Source organism: Chaetomium globosum, genomic scaffold, assembly GCF_000143365.1.
Source record: "Chaetomium globosum CBS 148.51 scaffold_8 genomic scaffold, whole genome shotgun sequence".
Taxonomy (NCBI): domain Eukaryota; kingdom Fungi; phylum Ascomycota; class Sordariomycetes; order Sordariales; family Chaetomiaceae; genus Chaetomium; species Chaetomium globosum.
In genome coordinates this window covers 350,693-368,739 of record NT_165983.1, presented here as the reverse complement: position 1 = coordinate 368,739, position 18,047 = coordinate 350,693, and the positions used below count along the sequence as shown (strand labels likewise).

At 49.8% G+C, this 18,047-nt stretch overlaps 5 protein-coding genes across 5 annotated transcripts; 1 reads left to right on the top strand and 4 right to left on the bottom strand.

Annotated features, from left to right (window-relative positions):
- Nucleotides 1–407: 407 nt before the first annotated feature.
- On the top strand, nt 408–5,130 carry CHGG_10828 (uncharacterized protein; the record flags this gene model as incomplete). Its single annotated transcript, XM_001226094.1, has 10 exons — nt 408–414; nt 680–698; nt 764–1,089; nt 1,195–1,458; nt 1,568–1,645; nt 1,767–1,805; nt 1,970–2,507; nt 2,959–3,526; nt 3,958–4,479; nt 4,594–5,130. The coding sequence occupies 10 exons, from the start codon at nt 408–410 to the stop codon at nt 5,128–5,130; spliced, it is 2,898 nt and encodes a 965-aa protein (XP_001226095.1).
- Nucleotides 5,131–5,587: 457 nt separating this feature from the next.
- On the bottom strand, nt 5,588–7,675 carry CHGG_10827 (uncharacterized protein; the record flags this gene model as incomplete). Its single annotated transcript, XM_001226093.1, has 4 exons — nt 5,588–6,909; nt 7,085–7,325; nt 7,383–7,528; nt 7,600–7,675. 4 exons carry the CDS (start codon nt 7,673–7,675, stop codon nt 5,588–5,590), a joined length of 1,785 nt encoding a protein of 594 aa, XP_001226094.1.
- A 2,862-nt stretch (nt 7,676–10,537) lies between these two features.
- On the bottom strand, nt 10,538–12,452 carry CHGG_10826 (uncharacterized protein; the record flags this gene model as incomplete). The annotated part of the gene is made up of 3 exons (XM_001226092.1): nt 10,538–11,099; nt 11,428–11,681; nt 11,979–12,452. The coding sequence occupies 3 exons, from the start codon at nt 12,450–12,452 to the stop codon at nt 10,538–10,540; spliced, it is 1,290 nt and encodes a 429-aa protein (XP_001226093.1).
- A 788-nt stretch (nt 12,453–13,240) lies between these two features.
- Nucleotides 13,241–13,930, bottom strand: CHGG_10825 (uncharacterized protein; the record flags this gene model as incomplete). The annotated part of the gene is made up of 2 exons (XM_001226091.1): nt 13,241–13,605; nt 13,699–13,930. 2 exons carry the CDS (start codon nt 13,928–13,930, stop codon nt 13,241–13,243), a joined length of 597 nt encoding a protein of 198 aa, XP_001226092.1.
- A 1,273-nt stretch (nt 13,931–15,203) lies between these two features.
- Nucleotides 15,204–16,967, bottom strand: CHGG_10824 (uncharacterized protein; the record flags this gene model as incomplete). The annotated part of the gene is made up of 4 exons (XM_001226090.1): nt 15,204–15,503; nt 15,558–15,686; nt 15,898–16,235; nt 16,913–16,967. 4 exons carry the CDS (start codon nt 16,965–16,967, stop codon nt 15,204–15,206), a joined length of 822 nt encoding a protein of 273 aa, XP_001226091.1.
- Between the last annotated feature and the right edge of the window lie 1,080 nt (nt 16,968–18,047).

Here is an 18,047-nt window from a genome sequence, read left to right as displayed (position 1 = left end):
TGGATCAAAACCTCCGCACCTCCGCTGCGGCCTCGCCGCTACTAGGATGGAGGGGCTATGCATGGAAGCCAGGCCAGGGATATAATGGAAAAGAAGGGCGTAGTTGACGAGGAAGGACGCGTCGAGGAGGAAACGAAAGGGTCGTCAAAGAGGCGTCGGGCGGGTTCGCGGCTCTGTAGTATCTGTCGCAAGGCTGGCCACCATGCAAGGACATGCCCAGAGGCCGGAAAAATGGATAGTTGATGCGATGCTGAGTAGTTTCAATTGATTGCATTGGTTTTCAATGGACCTCTGGCAGTTTGGAATGAAGATGTCTAGAAAAGTGGGCGGGTCAATGGGGTGCGCGGGTCAATGGTGGATCACGTTATATCTATCTATAAGGAATTATAGTCTATTGTTATATAATAATGGATAGTAAGTTTCATTATCTAGTTTTTTCGTTCCAATAACCTATCTATCTAAAGGTAATACGCCATAGAGAAGAGAAGCTTAATGTTAAGTACTTTGAAGATCCCTTGCTGTATCTTTAATATAAACTTAGGGTTTTGATCAGAGATAATTTATATCATAATCCCTAGTCCGATAGCTAAAAATATAATAGTAGTTACGACCCTATCATTTAGCGATCTAGTCTAACTATCTTAGGATAATTATAATTCTTTTATTAAATTTACTAGAGATGTTCAAACCTCCTTCAGGTAACGTAATCCACCCCCAAGCGACGCACACCCCTAAGCGACGCACCTTTCCATCTGCTACACAGCATTTCTCTGCGACCAGCAATGGCAACCCGCTGTAAAGAAAGCCAGGTTATCCTGACAATTGAAGCTATTCGACGAGACCAGAAACTTAGTCGCCGGAAAGCTGCAGAAATCTACAACGTGCCCGAAGCTACGCTCCGCCACAGAATGAACGGACGAACGCCAAAGTCCGAGTCGGGACCTGCAGCTCATCGATTGACAGCCATTGAAGAGGAGGCAGTTGTTCGATATATATTGGACCTAGATGCGCGAGGACTTCCGCCCCATTACGCTGGTGTTGAGGATATGGCCAATTTGCTACTCGCGCAACGCGACGGCGGACGTATCGGTAAGCACTGGGCCGAAAAGTTCGTCAAGCGACAACCAAAACTCAAGACGCGATTCAATCGCGCATACGACTAAGTCTCCAGAGAGCCCTCTGCAAAAGATCTAGAGCTTATTGGCGCGTGGTTCAAGCTTGTGCACAACATGAGAGCGAAGTACGGCATCCACGACTATGACCTCTACAACTTCGACGAGACCGGCTTTATGATGGGTGTTATCTGCGCGTCTATGGTAGTGACACGCGCTGATCGACGTGGAAGGGGCAAGGCAGTTCAGCCTGGCCATAGGGAATGGACAACGGCGATTGAGTGCATCAATGGCGAAGGGTGGTGGCTCCCGCCGTTTCTGATCGTGCAAGGCATGTACAGTGGGGGTTCAAAAGTCTGCGGCACCCCACATCAATTAAACGCGCGACGCGACACGTTGCTCACCATCTTCAATCTTCCAACTAACAGAACTCCAGCCTACCATGGTCAATTTAGACGAAATCGGGGCCAAATTGACGGCCATGCGCCAACCTGGCCAGGAACTGTCGCCTTTTGCACGTGCAGCTATTATAGGTGCCGTTGCAGCTGGGGCAAGCCAGTCGGCCGTTGCGCGCGCGTTTGGCATCAGCCGGGCGGCAGTCCAACTCACACTTCATCGATTCGAATCTTCAACCACTGTTGAATCCCGACCTAGAACTGGTCGGCCAGAGGTTCTTACACGTCGGGAGAAACGGTAAGTCCGTGCACCCCGTTTCCGATCAGGCCACTAAGCCGATCAAATTTTCACTCCCTCCTGATCCGGCACCCTCTCTGTTCCAACCCACACAGTTTCACCAAATCAAGCCCAATCCTAATCCTGTTGCTCTCATTTTAACATATTTGCTATGGCTCGCGAAGACATCATTCAGTTGGCAATCCAGGCTGTCAAGGATGGACAATCTATCCGTAAGGCTAGCGAGGCCTGGGGGGTCCCCTTTTCTACCCTTCAAGGCCGAGTCGTTGCCCACGCCCAACCAAAGGGTCAATACCAAGCCCAGGTGATGCAGAAGCTCAGCCCCGATCCAGAAAAACACTTGGCCGATTGGGTCCTTGCCCAAGAGGCTCTTGGGCTTCCTGTCAAGCATAGGCAGATCCAGACCTTCGCCAACCGCATCCTCCATGCCTCTGGATCTGACCAGACTGTTGGCAAGCATTGGCTCCAGAAGTTCATCAACAGATATCCGGTTCTGAAGACGAAGAGGAACAAAAGTATGGACATCAAGCGGCTGAGTGGAGCTAGTATTGATGTGATCAAGGCTTGGTTCCGTCTACTCGCGATTCCGATCATCAAGTCGGTTGACCCGCGAAACCGTTGGAATATGGACGAAACGGGGATTATGGAGGGTATGGGGATCAATGGCTTATGTGTTGGTTCATCGGAGACGAAGGAGGCACTGTCAAAGCACCCTGAATCTCGGATCTGGACGACGATCATTGAGTGTATCTCAGCAACAGGAGTCGCTCTCTCTCTGTTGGTTATCTTCAAGGGCACAAGACATCCAACAACAATGGTTCCCCGACGACGTGAAGGACCTTGATCCATTACGTAACTGGCGGTTCACAACAAGCCAAAATGGGTGGACATCTAATGATATTGCTTTGGAATGGCTGACGGGGGTCTTTTGCCCATCGACTTCAACTTCGAGGAAGAGACTTCTCATTGTTGATGGCCATGGTAGCCACGAGTCTGACGACTTCATGTGGACGTGTTATATCAACAACATCTACCTTCTCTTCTTACCAGCACGCGCCTCTCATGTTCTCCAACCTCTTGATCTCTCTGTCTTTTCTCCCTTGAAGACTGCCTACCGTTGAGGCATTGATGACTTGGCTCTGATGACCGACAGTGCCCCTATTGGCAAAAGACTCTTTCTCTGTTGTTATTCAAAGGCTAGGAGCGATGCCATTACGGAAAGAAATATCCGTAGTGGTTGGAAAGCGTCAGGGTTATGGCCAGTCAACGTCGACAAGCCTCTCATGAGCCGTTTACTCTTGCCGACCCAGCCGACCCAGCCGACCCAGCCGACCCAGCCGGCTCAGCCAACTCAGCCAACTCAGCCAACTCAGCCAAGCAGTCAGGGCGTCAACAAGCCGAGCAGCCAGGAGGTTAAGACTCCAAGTCGCAGTCAAGAGGTCCACAAATTAGTCGCTACCAACTACCGTCTAAAGCGACTCAAAACAATAGACCCAGTAGCTCGGACTCTCTTTGCAAAGGTTGGCAAAAGTCTTGACTACACAGCTATCCAGCTAGCTAGTCAACAACAGAGGATTCGGGCATTGGAAGCTGAGGTAGACAGGCTGAAGCCTAGGAAAAGGAAGAAGGTTAGGTTGGACCCTAACACCCGGTTTGCTCAAATTGAGCAAATAATGCAGGCCAAAAAGGCACTTGCAGAGGAGTTGAAACCCTCGGAAGTAGTAAATAGCTATGTCCTCGAAGATATGTGCCTGGAATGGTCGATCTTCGACCCTCCTGTAGATACCGAGAACGGGGGGGCTGATGGTGGATTTTGATCGGTTAGTGGCCTGATCGGAAACGGGGTGCACGGACTTACATCATTCAGTTGGCAAAGCGGAACCCTCGCCTATCAACGCAAATGCTCACTAATACAGTTGATACTCGGATCTCCCGATCAACGGTCCGCCAAGTTCTCCGCCATCATAGTATACGAAAATGGCGTCGCACACCTGAAGAGAATCCACGTTGACGAAGGACGTGGCAGTCGTCTAGATCATACAGTTTGCTGCTGCTTTGTGGTTGGAGAATATCAGAATGTGTTAGTATCCCGAGAGTAATGTAGACTCTTGAGACGCTGTGCTCCCTGGATTTTGGCTAAACCAACCTCTAGTCTATCTTCACCGACGAATCGTCATGCCAAAACAATTCGAGTAGCCCACTCTTCAAAAGCCGACTAGACTTCAAGGAGTTCGCCGACCGCTTGGTGTTTGTTTACGGCGATCAGAAAACGACGTCGTTCATCCGGCGCATCAAGAACTCACAGCTTGAGTCTGTCGATATATGGGAGCAAAAGAAATGGATGCTTCCTATCCCCGCCTTCTTCCATATCAAGCTCAACTATATTGAGATGCTGTTCCGGATGTTCTGGGATACCGGTACCAAGACGACCTCCTCCGCTACGATCTCGGCCGATGTTCATTTCTTCCATCGCGGCAAGAATATTACCAAGAAGGACATCAAGTATCACCAGGCGCTACCTCTTCTTATACACGGGTATACGGCTCGAATCTTGGCGTTCATCATTGCCCATCTGATTGAAGAAGGCACACTGCAGGGGCCACTGTCAGTCGACGGCATCTTGAATGCGGTGGAGGCTATGGACGAGGATGACTTTGGGGGTGTATTTGACCACGTCTAGGAGACAGTCTTATCCCCCGCCGCGTGGGCAGGCCGTTATGAGGATACCGAACCCGGCTCTATCGACGTGGAGTTCCGAAACCATTGCCGCCTCATGCAATGCGTTGAGATCCTGCTGATGATGTACGAGGCAGTCCGTGTTGGTGAGTACGGTCTTCTTCGGGAGATCATTCCAATGCTACCTGTCCTCTTCTGGGGAGGAAAAGGATCAAACTATGGCCCAGAGATGCTGTATTTCGCATGGATTCTACATCCCAGCGTCGCGAAACAGACTGGTCTCGCCGAGGCCATCCTCAAAGGCGGGTTGATTCGCTGTACGACCGCCGGCAGTGGCTACAAAGCCATCGACTTGTTGTTGGAGCACGTCAACGCATCGTATGCGCTCGACGTCAAGTTCAACAAGAACTCCACGCACGATATCCAGGCGACGTTCTCCCGGCTCGCGCTCAATGGCAACTATCTCGCAACTATTCGCAAGTCGGTTGAAGGCGTATTCAGAGCCAAGCAGAAGGGTACTCACACTGCGGGGGACGCGACGGCAGACATCATCTCATACGCCTGCAAGCTCTACAAGGATGGAATTACGCGGCGCCGGACGGCCGACATCCCACCTGCTGGCTTCGATGCCCCGGATATATACGAATAGCGTCAGAAATAGCTGCTAGCGAAGCTTGCTGACTTCAATGCCGTTGTGCCCGAGCTCAAGGATGCAGCTGATCAGCGGCTGATCCCTGGCGTTGGTACAGGTGGTACAGAAGACAACGAAATCGACTGGCTGGATGAAGGGGAGCGATTGTTCCACGTTACCGAAGATGACTTCTGGCGTGTAGACTTGAATAATCAAGACGACGATGTCGGCGGATTGGGAATTTGAGTGTTCAGGGGTTCAGGGGTAAGAGTATGTAGAACAAATTGAGCGCAAATTTCTGCATGTTACTGTCAAACTGCTTCAAATCGCCGGAAATCGTCTAATTACACTACTTTTACAAATTTGATATCTCAGCGTTTCGATGCTGGCGATATTGATGGTTCTGCCGCCCGCTTGCGGCCTTCATTAGTACCGCTTACTGTGCCGCTTACTGCCTCTGTGCCAGAACCAGACACTATACCAACCTTCGGCGGGCTGCCCTATCTGCACTCTTCTTCTTCTTGTAAGCATCGCGAGCCTCAATGACTGTAGCGATTGACTCTGTACAGACCGCTACTAGCTCTGGACCACTGGACTGAAGGTGCTCCCACTCTCTAATCGCTGGGAGCTTCTGTACCAGCGACGGGACATCGTTCAACGGGAGCTCTGGCTTTTTGCGGGGGCCCTGCAAAAACAGACAAGCGACGGCATATTGAAGGCGAAGATCCATCCACATCTCGCCCAGTACGTCAAAGTGGCGATGCTCGGCGGGAACTAACTGTTGCGCCTGCTCCTTGCACCATACCGCCAACCGATCCATCGCGAATGCTGCCAACGAGCCAGTTGTGGGCTTCTCCTGCCCTTTATTCAGCGGTTCAAGTGGTGGGATGCGGCCCAGCGTGCGGTTACAGTTGTGGCCGTTACAACAGAACTCCTTATCAAGCGGTCGTCGATACTCAAGATCCGGGTCGTCTTCGATGCTGGGCTCTTGTAGATAATCTAGCGCGGACTCACGGAAACAACCACTGTTGAGCCAGGATCTGATAACTAGATCCAGTTTCTCTTGCGCAGTGATGTCGTTTTTGCTCCATTTGATACGCTTTTCGAAGTCCCAGAGACCAACGGAGCTGAGGGCGATAGCCTCTTCTTGTTGTTGAGCATTTGCAGCCTCTTCTATGGCTTGCGATGTCTGGCTAACTGGGTTGCTGTTCTGACTGCCTTGACTAGCGATATCGTCATCGTCGCGATCAACAAGAGCCATCTCCCGGAGACGGCTAGCAATGGCGGGCATGTGGGCTTGTTGTTGACGGGCTGGTCGTCTTCTTGGCTGTTTAGTCTTTGGTACTGGTTTATCAGTGCTTCCAATATGACTGAATACCCAATAAGGCGCGAATACAACAGCCATCCCGCGAATATATCCCTGTTCCGCCGCCTTTTGCGTGTTACGCATCGCTCTACTAAAGCGCTGCCATAAGTCGGCGAGGCTGGGGGACTTCGGCAAGCCGAACTGAACAACTCGAACGATGTCAGGGATATCCATCCCCATACCGAGGGAGACCGTCGCTAAGACGATACGGCAATCAGAGTCAGATGCCAGGTTGTTGAAGATGATGTTCTTGTCGGCATCACGAACGTCGGCATCGTACCGTTGTATGACCTTGCGAGCAAACTCCTTAGATAAACTACACTTCTCCTGAGCGTACTTGCATAGAGACCATCGTGCCGCAATCAACCGGGGCTTGCTGTCGATGTAGATGATCGTTTTGGGGATGCTGCGAACCGTGTGGACTGTGGAATCTTCGAGAAGATAATGGAGGCGTCAAGTCATTAATATAGCCGCGAACAAGCGGTTGTACAGCGATGGAGATCTCTGGTCGATTGACAGAGGTGCGGATGATCTCCAGACGCCGCAGGTCAAACCTAGCATGCTTAAGAATATAATCCTGATTGTCCCTGTCCAACGTCACTGTACAGCCAAACCACGGGACCCAACGTGGTAATAGTGACCGCAATGTATGGAGATACGTAAAGTCTGGCCTGAAATCCCTCCACTCGCCAACAATGTGAAGCTCGTCGATGGCGAATAGACCGATCTTTTCGTGGAATTCTGGGTCTCTCAGGATAGACTTGAACTTCGGGTTGACGGCTTGCTCGGGGCTCAAGATAATATGCGTGTAGTCGCCATTGCGAACTTCGTCCCAGATCTTGGGATTCTAATAACTATTAGCATCCAGAGGCTTATATCAGGGGTCAGGGGTAACAACGCTTACTTTGAGGTGCGTGTCGCCGTCAATCCACGCCGGATTCGAATCTTTGACATTGTTCGCAATGTCATCGCGCTGGTTCTCGCCCAGCTTCGTCAGAGGTACGATTTGTACCGTGATCCGGTTTGTCAGGGCGGCGAAGGTGTATAGGACTGCGCTTTTGCCGTATCCAGTGGCGTGTCTTCTTTGTCGTATGCCAAACGCCTCGCAGCCTTGATCTGACCGTCGCGAGCGCGTTGAGCACCAGTAATTGCGCAAATGGCATCGTTAATGAGCTGATCAGTGTCGTCAAAGTCCATTTTTCACACCCTCGAAGCCGCGCTGACAATGCGCGATTGATGTGGCGATGGAAAAAAGCACGCGGAGGTTGATATATAGTAGGAAAACGTCGCTGTGGATTTTGACGATGTTTGAAGACAGTCTGTTGAATTTGGAGGGGGGTCATCGATCGGATGGAAGTGCGCTGGTCGTAATCCTTTTTTGCTTTGCAACAGATCAACAATGCAACGCGATTAAAATAATAAACTTACTACCGTTAGACGCACGCGCTTCGCAACATCCTCCGCTACTAATTACATTTTCGATGTGATGTCTTGGTGTTGAAATATTTACGAGTGTCTGAGACAGGAATTTCCCATTTGTATGGGGAAGCGCTGGTCGTAAGGCCCAGATCCCAAACAATGAACCCAGACCTCTTTCAAAGGCGTTCTTGGTTAAAAGTGGGCCAGATTCTATATAGGACTAGCGCGATACATTTGCACTGAAATTTGTATGGCAACACGTCTTACGCGCCTTGGCGCGGGTCATTTCGGCTGGAAAACGCAAGAACGCCCAAGAAAGGAGGTCTGGGATTTCCGAGATAACCGATGCAGAGGATGACGGTGTTTTCCAGGGAAATGGCACGATGTAGAAATAGCTTCCTTTCGCGAAGGCAGGCAGCGTGGCAGCTGTAAAGGGAAGGTGGTAAAGGCATTGTGGTGGCTGCTGCCAGCTGCGAAGGGTGTAGACAAAATTAGGGGAGGTGGATTTAGTCATCCGGGTGTGCTCCTTAGCAGAACTGGTGTGCTCGCTAGAACTTCCCATATCAATTTGCGTGCACTTCGTTGGACAATCTTGACGAGCTTCTCCGAGTAAGTGACTTAATCATTAACCTCTAATGTTACTAACAAACTTCTAGTCTATCTTCGCCGATGAATCGTCTTGCTAGAATAGTTCGAGTAGCCCAATGACTTGGGTCTTCCGGTTCCCTTCTCAAAAATGGGATAAGAACTTCGTCAACCTCAAAACTCACGGCAAAGGCACAATTACGATCATCGTTTGGGGTGGTATCTGGAAAGGTGGGAGGACTGACCTCATTGTCATGGAACGTGACTACCAACCGCCACAAAAAGGGGATATAGCTCCTGGAGTTATTCACAAGCATTGCAAAAGGGTCTTCTTCCTATTGATAATGGTACTCGGTATTTCCAACAAGATAACGCGAGGGTACATACATCCACATCTACAACCACCTGGCTGCTGAACTCTGCAGTTCAGGTACTTGACGGCTGGCCTGCTCATAGCCCAGATCTCAATCCAATTGAGCATATGTAGGCTTTGTTGAAACGGAAAATGAAGCAGGATTATCCAGATATCTGGTCAGTCAAGAAAAACCAGCTAGGCATTGCTTAATGTACTAGATGCCATGGTGCATGTTGGTGGTCAATTGACCAGGCTCAGATTGACCGGCTAATCGACTCAATGCCGAAACGATTGGCTACAGTTAAAAAAAAAAAAAAGGCAAGGGTTGGTATACAAAATATTGATGGCTAGAACCTTGGCCTCTAACTGTATGTATCTATTTTACTAGAGCTTTTGGTTGTGGGATGTTATTTGAAGATACGTCTGTAGGTCATAGTCCCAGAGAAGTGCGTGGCTGGGAGTTCTGATGTGAGGTGCTCCAGACTTTTGGACCCGTACTGTACTTGGATATTACCCGCGACTTCTAACCCATAGAGTAAATAGCTATATGGTACAGTTTTTCAGGAACGTTAAGAGTCTACATCAGTTATATTCAATTTAAACTTTATAGAATATTTAACCTTACCCTGGTTTAGAAAGGTTATTATTGCATTTTCCTAAATTTATAGTTTAGTAAAGGCCTATTATCCTGTCTAAACCTACTATACTCAGTTTAGCTTATAGGGTGGCTAGTTATAAGTTAACTCTAAAATGATGCTTAGATCTTAGTTATTTCATACAATAAATTTCGTGTTCAAAAGAGTACGGTTTTAACAGCCTTAACGTATATTATCAACGGATGACCCATATCAACGAATGACCGAGCCCCCACAGCACTACATTAACTATCCCTAGAAATATTACAACAACACTAGGAAATAACTACAGTGCGGGTCCAAAAGTCTGGCCCACCCCGCATCCGGATCCCCAGCCACACACTTTTCTAACACCACGACCATTGGACATATCTCGGCATAACTCACCACCACTGCAAGTTCTAGTAAAAAGGATATACACAGTTAGAAGCCCAGGTTCCAGCCCTCAATATTTTGTATACCAACCCTTGGCTTTCTTGACTGCAGCCAATCGTCTGGGCATCGAATCAATCAGCTGGTCAATCTGAGCCTGGTCGATCGACCGCCAACATGCACGAAGACATCTGGTAAATTCAGCAACATCCAGCTGGTTTTTCTTCAGTAACCAGATGCCTGGATATTGCTGCTTCATCCTCCGTTTCAATAGAGCCCACATATGCTCAATTGGATTAAGATCTGGGCTGTGAGCTGGCCAATCTTCAAGCACCTCAATTGTGTGGTTCAGGAGCCACTCGGTCGAGGATGCAGATGTATGTACTCGGGCATTGTCCTGCTGGAAGTGCCTTGTACCATCGTAAATTGGAAGAAGACCCTTTTCCAATGCTTGTTGATAGCTCCATGAGCTATAGCCTCCTTTTTGAGGAGGTTGATAGTCACGTTCCATCACAATAAGGTCGGTCCTCCCTCCCTTCTAGATACTACAGTGGGGATCCAAAAGTATCCGGCCACCCCGCTTTTTCCCAGCCACCTACATTATATCTTGGAGGCTTTAACAGCAAATATCTCAACATCACCAAATCATGACGCATAACCAATAGATGTTGTTAAGAGCCCTGTTTAAAAACTTTAATATTTTGTATACCACCCCCTCGCTTTTTTAACAGCGGCTAGCCGGCGTGGCATTCCCTCGATCAGCTTGTCGATGAACGACTGTGGGATAGCCTCCCACGCCGTATGCAAGCACTCTTTGAACTTTGCTATATCTACGCAGTTCTGCTTCAGGCACCATAGCTCTGGGAATAACGTTCGTAGGTTTTTCTTCAGAGCTGCCCAAACGTGCTCAATCGGATTCAGATCCGGACTGTGTGCAGGCCATTCGATCCACGAAATCCCCCGCGTCTGGAGCCACTCCTCCGTTGCCTTGCAGACGTGAATCTTTGCGTTATCTTGCTGGAAATGCCGGGTATCGTTGTAATGAGGTAGGAGACCTTCTTGGAGCGCCTTCTGGTAAGATCTCGCAGTGTATCCTCGCCTCGGGGCATCTTCGTCGCGCTCCATCACGATGAGGTCACTTCTCCCCCCTTTCCAGACCATTCCCCAAAGCATGATCGAGATGTTCGCTTTCACATGGTTCTGGAGGTTGACGAAACGCTTATCGAACTTCTCGGACGGAAATCGGAACACCCAGCTAGTCGGATTTGAAGTGTTATTCTGACAGGAACACTCGTCTGAGAACATCGTCTGAAACGATTAGCGGGGTAAGAAATAGGAGGTAAGTTCAACACCACTAACCTGAAGGAACTCGTCGATATTCTCAAGCCAATCGCATGCAAAATTGTACCTATCCTTTGCCACTTCTTTGGTCAAAGGAATCCTCTTCATAGCTCTCCATTTGCGGATGTGGTGTGACCGGAGGCAGCGGCGGATGGTAGAATAGGAGACAACCTTGCCAGTTGCGTTAACAAGCGCTTTTTTCGCAATGGTTCGGTTTTTTTTTGACAAGTAAAACGATATACCGTTTCTCCCTTCGAGTTAGAACCGGCGGCCGGCCCTTCCGGGGTCGCGAATCAAACGTTCGGTGAGTTTTCCAGTGCTCAACACAGCGGGCGACGGTATCGCGGGATACGCGAAAGAGGCGAGAAACGGCGCGTTCGCTCTGCCCGGCCGCAACAAGTGTGCAAATGGCTGCACGTGCGCCTGGAGAAAGCTCCTGTAATCTCCCGCGTCCGGCAGTCAATTCAGCAGCAAAATCGGCCAAATTGAGCTTCATCTTGTTGAATTGTCGTGGTTCAAAAGTTAAGGGTAGGAAACCGCGAGACGCGTTTCGCGTTTAATGAAAGCGGGGTGGCCGGATACTTTTGGATCCCCACTGTAGCCTAGATCATGATCGAAATATTGCCTTTTCCATGATTCTGTAAATTGACGAAGTTCTTATCCCATTTCTGAGAAGGAAACCGAAAGACCCAAGCTGTTGGGCTACTCGAATTGTTTTGGCATGACGATTTGTCGGTAAAGCTAGACTAGAGGTTGGTTAGCAAAATCAGGGACCAGCTTCAGAGTCACTTACTCGGATCAACACTTCGATATTCTCCAACCAAAAGCAAGCAAATTTATATCTAGCCACTGCCACGTCCTTAGTCAACGGGATTCTCTTCTGTGCACGCCATTTCCGCATACGATGATGGCGGAGAACCCGGCGGATCGTTGATCGAGAGATCCGAGTATCAACTGTATTGGTGAGCATTTGTGTTGATAGGCGAGGGTTCCGCTTTGCCAACTGAATAATGTACCGTTTCTCCCGACGTGTAAGAACCTCTGGCCGGCCAGTTCTAGGCTTAGCCTCAAATGTGGTTGAAGATTCGAAGCGTTGAAGTGTTCGTTGGACTGCCTTTCTGTCGACGCGGAACGCGCGAGCAACGGCCGATTGGCTTGCCCCGGTTGCAACGGCACCTACAATGGCTACACGTGCAAAAGTCGATAGCTCCTGGCCAGATTGACGGCCGGCCGTCAGTTTGGCCCCAATTTCGTCCAAATTGATCATGGTGGGCTGGAGTTCTGTGAAGTGCGAGATTGAAGATGGTGGGTGTTGTGTCGCGACACGCGTTTAATTGATGTGGGGTGGGCCAGACTTTTGGACCCGCACTGTACAATTACATCAGAAACAGCTGTATCAGTGGCTTCTGCACCCTCCTGGCAAGTGCGGGCATTATGGCCAGGCTTGCGGCATCTACTACAGCACCGAACGTTCGTACGAGCCCCCCCTGTACCACTACCATCCGGCTGCGTTTCCTGCACTCCCCCCTTACCTACAGCCCTCTGGTCTAGTAGATCCTGTGTATCCTGTACGGTAAGTGACCCTCCAAGCTGCACACGTGTTTTTTTGGCCCTCCGTTGCTTGCTCAGTGCCTCGTTGGCCTTGCGGAGCGAAGAGACCTCTGACTGAAGGAGAGCCACCTGGTACATTACAGCCGTTGTACCTTTGGTAAGCTGGTCAACAGCAGCCAACATTGAAGCTGGGGAGCTGTTTTGATGGCTAACGATGTGAGTCTTGATAAGGTTTGACTGCGAGCTGGCTTCTTGGGGGTTGTGTGGGGTCTTAGAGACCCAAGGTTGTGCAGTGCCAGGCCGGGAGTTTGGGGGTGTTGGTGTATGAAAGCTTGACATCCAGCTTAGAAAGCACCCTCTCTGGATCGAGTGGTACGATACCGGCCCCTGGAAACCCACCCTGGATATTCTTCTCTGTCATGGAAGCAAAGAAGGCTTCGCGAAAGGCACAAAGGAACTCGAGCTTGGTGATATGGTTGATGTGTGCGCGCATCAGCTCCTCGATCAGGCGACCGTATGCCTGTCCTGGGTTACAGTCGCCCACTCGCGGTTACCAGGCTGGGCTAGTTTAGCCTTGCTACGGCCGTCTGAGGTCGTAACTACCATACCCGCGAAGATGATGCCCATCATAAACCCAGTCTCGTCGAAGTTATAGACATCGTCATCGACAATCCCATATTTGGCCCTAGTGTTCTGTACAAGCGTAAACCACTCGCCAATGACCTTTGGATCTTCGCACTTGGCCCTCTGGTAGTCGTATCTACGCGTACGACGCGTACGGAGCTGTGGCTGGCGCTTGACAAAGTTGTGGGCCCAGAGCTTGCCGACAGGGGGCGCATCGCGTTCGCGGAGCAGGTGGTTGGCCATATCTTCAACACCACGCAGTCTAGGGGGAAATGCGCGCGCATCCAGTTCCAGTATATATTGAGCTATTGTACGCTCTTCCAGGTCCGTAAGCTTACGCGAGTTGGCTGGTAAATCGCGTCGTGGAGACGGGCCAGTACGTCGGTGGCGAATCGTTGCTTCCGGAACGTTGTACAGTCTGGCTGCGGCCCGGATATTGAGACTTTTGTTCTTTCCGATGGCTTCAACGGCCATGCGAAGCCTGGCTTCTTTTGGGGGGCTACGCAGAGCTGGTTGTGGTAGGATCTGGTGGAACAGGGAAGAGGAGATGCGTCGCGGGGAACAGTGCATCGCTCGCTTATAATATACGTTATAAGATATTAAACATTTATATTCTTACTCCCTTCCCTTTATTACTGTCACGGAATGACCCAAGAGACGGGCCGGGGCGGTCCCAGCCAAAAAAGGTGCAGGACGCTGACAGCCAATCGTTTAAGAACCAATGGGAACAATTATCACTGGGTGTCAGTGATACTGAACGATTATCACCAGCCGGATGGTGATACTACCTAGTATATAGTCCCTCGTTCTGGAGAGCTCTGGGAGTTCTTCAGTTAGCAATCACAACTACAGTTCGTTACAAGCTTGAGAGCCTACTGTTGAGATAAGTCTTTGTTGTGCACCCTTTGGCTGCACCGAGCCTAAGCACGCTTGAGAGATTACCTTCAACCGAAGCTGAACCCTAGCAGGACGGGTCCAGAGACAGGTTCGTCACAAGAAGGAGCTACAATTTAATAACTCCATTTTCAAATAGCTATATAAGTGTTTAGCAGGGTTCTATATATTGGGAATAGCCTCTCTTTTACTCATTGTACTTCTAATATCTTTAATTCAAATATATGTCTGGCATCTTGTGGTAATGTTGGTCCTGGTGCTGTGGGTGCATTCACCCCTGAAAAAATGTGGACTGGTGGCGCTCGAACGCCTAACTTGTTCGAGTGTTGCATTGATTCCGTTAGTTAGTGAGCCAGACCCTCCTTGAGTTAAGGGGGTAGATACTTCTTACTTTTAATTTTTATACTTATAGAAGTAGCCTTTTACCGCGGTTCCCTGGACCGCAGCCCTATATGTGGAGGACTGCGCGTGTAGGCGCTACCAGAACGTAATTGGAAGACCCGTGGTGGAAGTTTACTATTTCTGAGCCATCTCCATCATACAACATTCATATCACAAGGCGTAAGGCACCAGGCCCAAGCTTTTGCGGTATGCACGCTTTCGAGGCGCATCACCGCTTCAATATATATAAAGCGTAGCGAAATATTTGGCGATAATCCGCCCCAGCTCTTTGGGTTGTTTTCAGGTCGTATAGTTACTCTACATGAATTTTTCCTTAGCAGAGTCATCCACTCACGGATTGTACTTGTACGTTACCGCCTATTCCAGTTTGGTCCTCTTCCCCCCCCTTCCCCCCCCCACTCTTCTCCCCTCGCTATTTATTACATTCCAACAGCTGTTATGTCTGACCACCCAACCTATACCACACCTTGACCTATTATTGGCAGCTAGGAATTATCCCACCATGAAAGCTGTCCTCCTCATATCACTAGGTCGCAGCGGTGGACTGTCAGTCTTCGGAAGTGCCAGAGCCATCGCTAAATATGCGGCACCTGTCGGCCTTGGGAGACGCAAGCATGGCCCTGCTCTTAGAAAACGAGGGCAACATGTCGTTAGACGGAAGCAGCGGTTCGCCAGGACATATGATCCACCGAACGATACTCCGAGCAATATCTATATCTATATTGTAGCCTGTCAATCCCTCCCCAATAAAGAGAGGTGGCTGTTCAGTGACGGTTGGGGATAAGGACGGGAGACAGCCTGCTTGGATGACGCGAACTGAGGTCGAAGTAAAGGTAACAACAGTAGCCTAATGCAGGTTAGTGAACAGCAAACACAAGTATGTACCATCATGGTCACCGACCTTAACTGGGCCATCCTTCCAGTCCAGGTCCCACCCCGCGAAGGTCGGCAAAGGCTCATAGGTTTGCGGAATCCGCCAGATAGGTTTATTCATCTGTGGCGCAGAAGGAGGATACAAACTAGCATTTCGCTGCGGAGAAGATATTTAAGCGAGTTGGATTCTTGATTGCCGCACCCGTCGCATATGACGGTAATCCAATGGCCTGGTCATTCGATAACGGCTTTCCCAAACAGGCAGTTCTCGGCTCTACGCTCGCCATGGCGAAAATAGGTTTCGTAGGGGTCAAAGCCGAAGCTAGTGATAATTACCCGAATGCCTAATGGTGACCTAAACAACCAACCAACCTTTGCAAATTGCCAAGTGATGCGTCCATCACTGTTCCACGCATCCAGTTAACAGCTACCAGGAAGAAGTTGGCCCATCCAAATGCACACATTCGACAAGGTTTCTCGGTCAAGCCGTCGCCGGGACAGTCGTTGAGAACCTCGCAGATGCGCATTGCATCGTCAATCTTGAGGATCGGGACATGCAGGATCGACTCGCTGTAGCAGCGGAATGGGAGGCTAGTGTTCTCGAGGTCGCGGAAAGGATAGGCATTGTACAATGTGAGGTCCGTTCCGACTCTTGCATCGCATGTCACGCAGTCCCAGATGGAGCGCAGCTCGTGGTCCAGCTTCGCTGGGGACGCCAGTGGTGGTTTGGTGAGGCAAACCCCGTCGACAATACATTGGTGGTGTTAACAGCTCTCATCTTTATGGTAGTCTGTGCGCGCACCACAGGTTCAACTTCCGACGAGTTATTTAAACACTTGTATTTTAACGAAAACTAGGCTAAACAAAAATGTATTTAATATTCTGATTTTTCTACCTTTGTGCACTGGCTGATGCTAGTTGCACTGATAGGGAAAGCCCTACATGGCTGTAACAATGGTTGTAGAAAAAGAAAGGTTATGATTTTTTCAACTTCTAATTAACTAGGTGGCCATCAAATAGTATCATATATAGGCCTCAACCTTCGCTGTTTGTACCCGACGTAATAGCAAACGCCTGTTACAGTAGTGGGCGCAATTAACCACTACGTAACACCTCAGAAGAGAACCGCGGTTCGAACTGTCCAGTCGAATCAGGAGTTGCGTATATGAACCACACTGTCACAACCGTGACAACACCCAATTATTCGATTTTTTCTCTGTTTGCCTCCCTGTCGCCAGTGTCTCTTGCCTCCTGCTTCGCAAATTGCAATGATCCTTGCTGTGTTCTTTGTTTCCTATCACAAAGAAAATTCCCAACATAAGCGGCCTAACTCGTCAGGAAATCTCCTTTTGTCCTTCAAGTAAGCATGAATAAGAAACAAACCTCTCCGAGGCCCTTGAAAGCGGAACTTCCGCAGCCCAAGAGTAAGTTCCAGCATATCCACGGTCACGAAATCAACAACTAGACATCAACAACAACGCTGAACTACGGGCAAAGCGGGCGCAGACAATGCAACCGATCTCGGAGCCAGCACGGTTAACACGGCAGAACCTCGCACGCTTCAACAAGATGGCGAACAACTATAAGGGATCCAAGAAGGGCTCCACCTTTTGTGGCTCCTCCTCGAGCCCGAAGACCCTCTCGACTACGGCCGCTTGGTTTGCTTTTCGGGTCGACAGAACGGAATCCTCCACGACCAGGGCTCCAACCCCCCCACGAACCTTAAGGAGATCCAGAAACGACTGAGGAGGCGGGCAACCATCGCACCTTCCGAGCCAGTCTATAAGGGCTATACCCGTAAAGTCGATGGAGCCAACGAGGCAACTGTAATTGACCAGACTAGTTTAAAGCCACTCAAAGAATCTCCCGACGAGGGCTACACGCGTGCGCTTGACCGAGCGTTTACGGGCTACCCAAAAAACGTTGGGTTCAAGAACGGCCTGTCCGCTCCACAGCCCGACTATGTCGAGGGTGTTGAGGCAGAAGAATACCGACCATTCCCAATTACCAAGGTCATTCCCGGTGCTCTCCTTTACAAGAACAAGCCCCATTCCATTACGCTACCGCACATAGCCGGAGAGTGGAAGGCCCGGAGTGGTGATATAACAGAAGCAAGACTACAAGCCGCCTACGGCGGTACGGCTCTAGTCTACGCTAGAAACCAGGCCCTCGATGCTATAAAAGAACCTGATTGCGCTGGTCACGCGAAAGTCACACCATTTACCACAGATGGTACCCGCCTCAATTTCTTTGCACATTACGCTACTGAAACAAAGGGCGGCACGCCCGAGTATCATCAGTACCCCATCAAGTCCGTAGATCTTGTGAGCTCCTACAAAGGCTTTAAGGAGGGCCGGAGGAACCTCAGAAATGCTCAAGTCTTTGCAAGAGAGGAGTCTTACGCACTTAGGGACAAGTTCAAGGATAGATTCCTATAACAGCTTCCATTCTATCGCCGAAGGAGTCCCGCATCTGCCTATACCCGACATGGGGCTTTTGGATACGGCGCTTGCGTAAG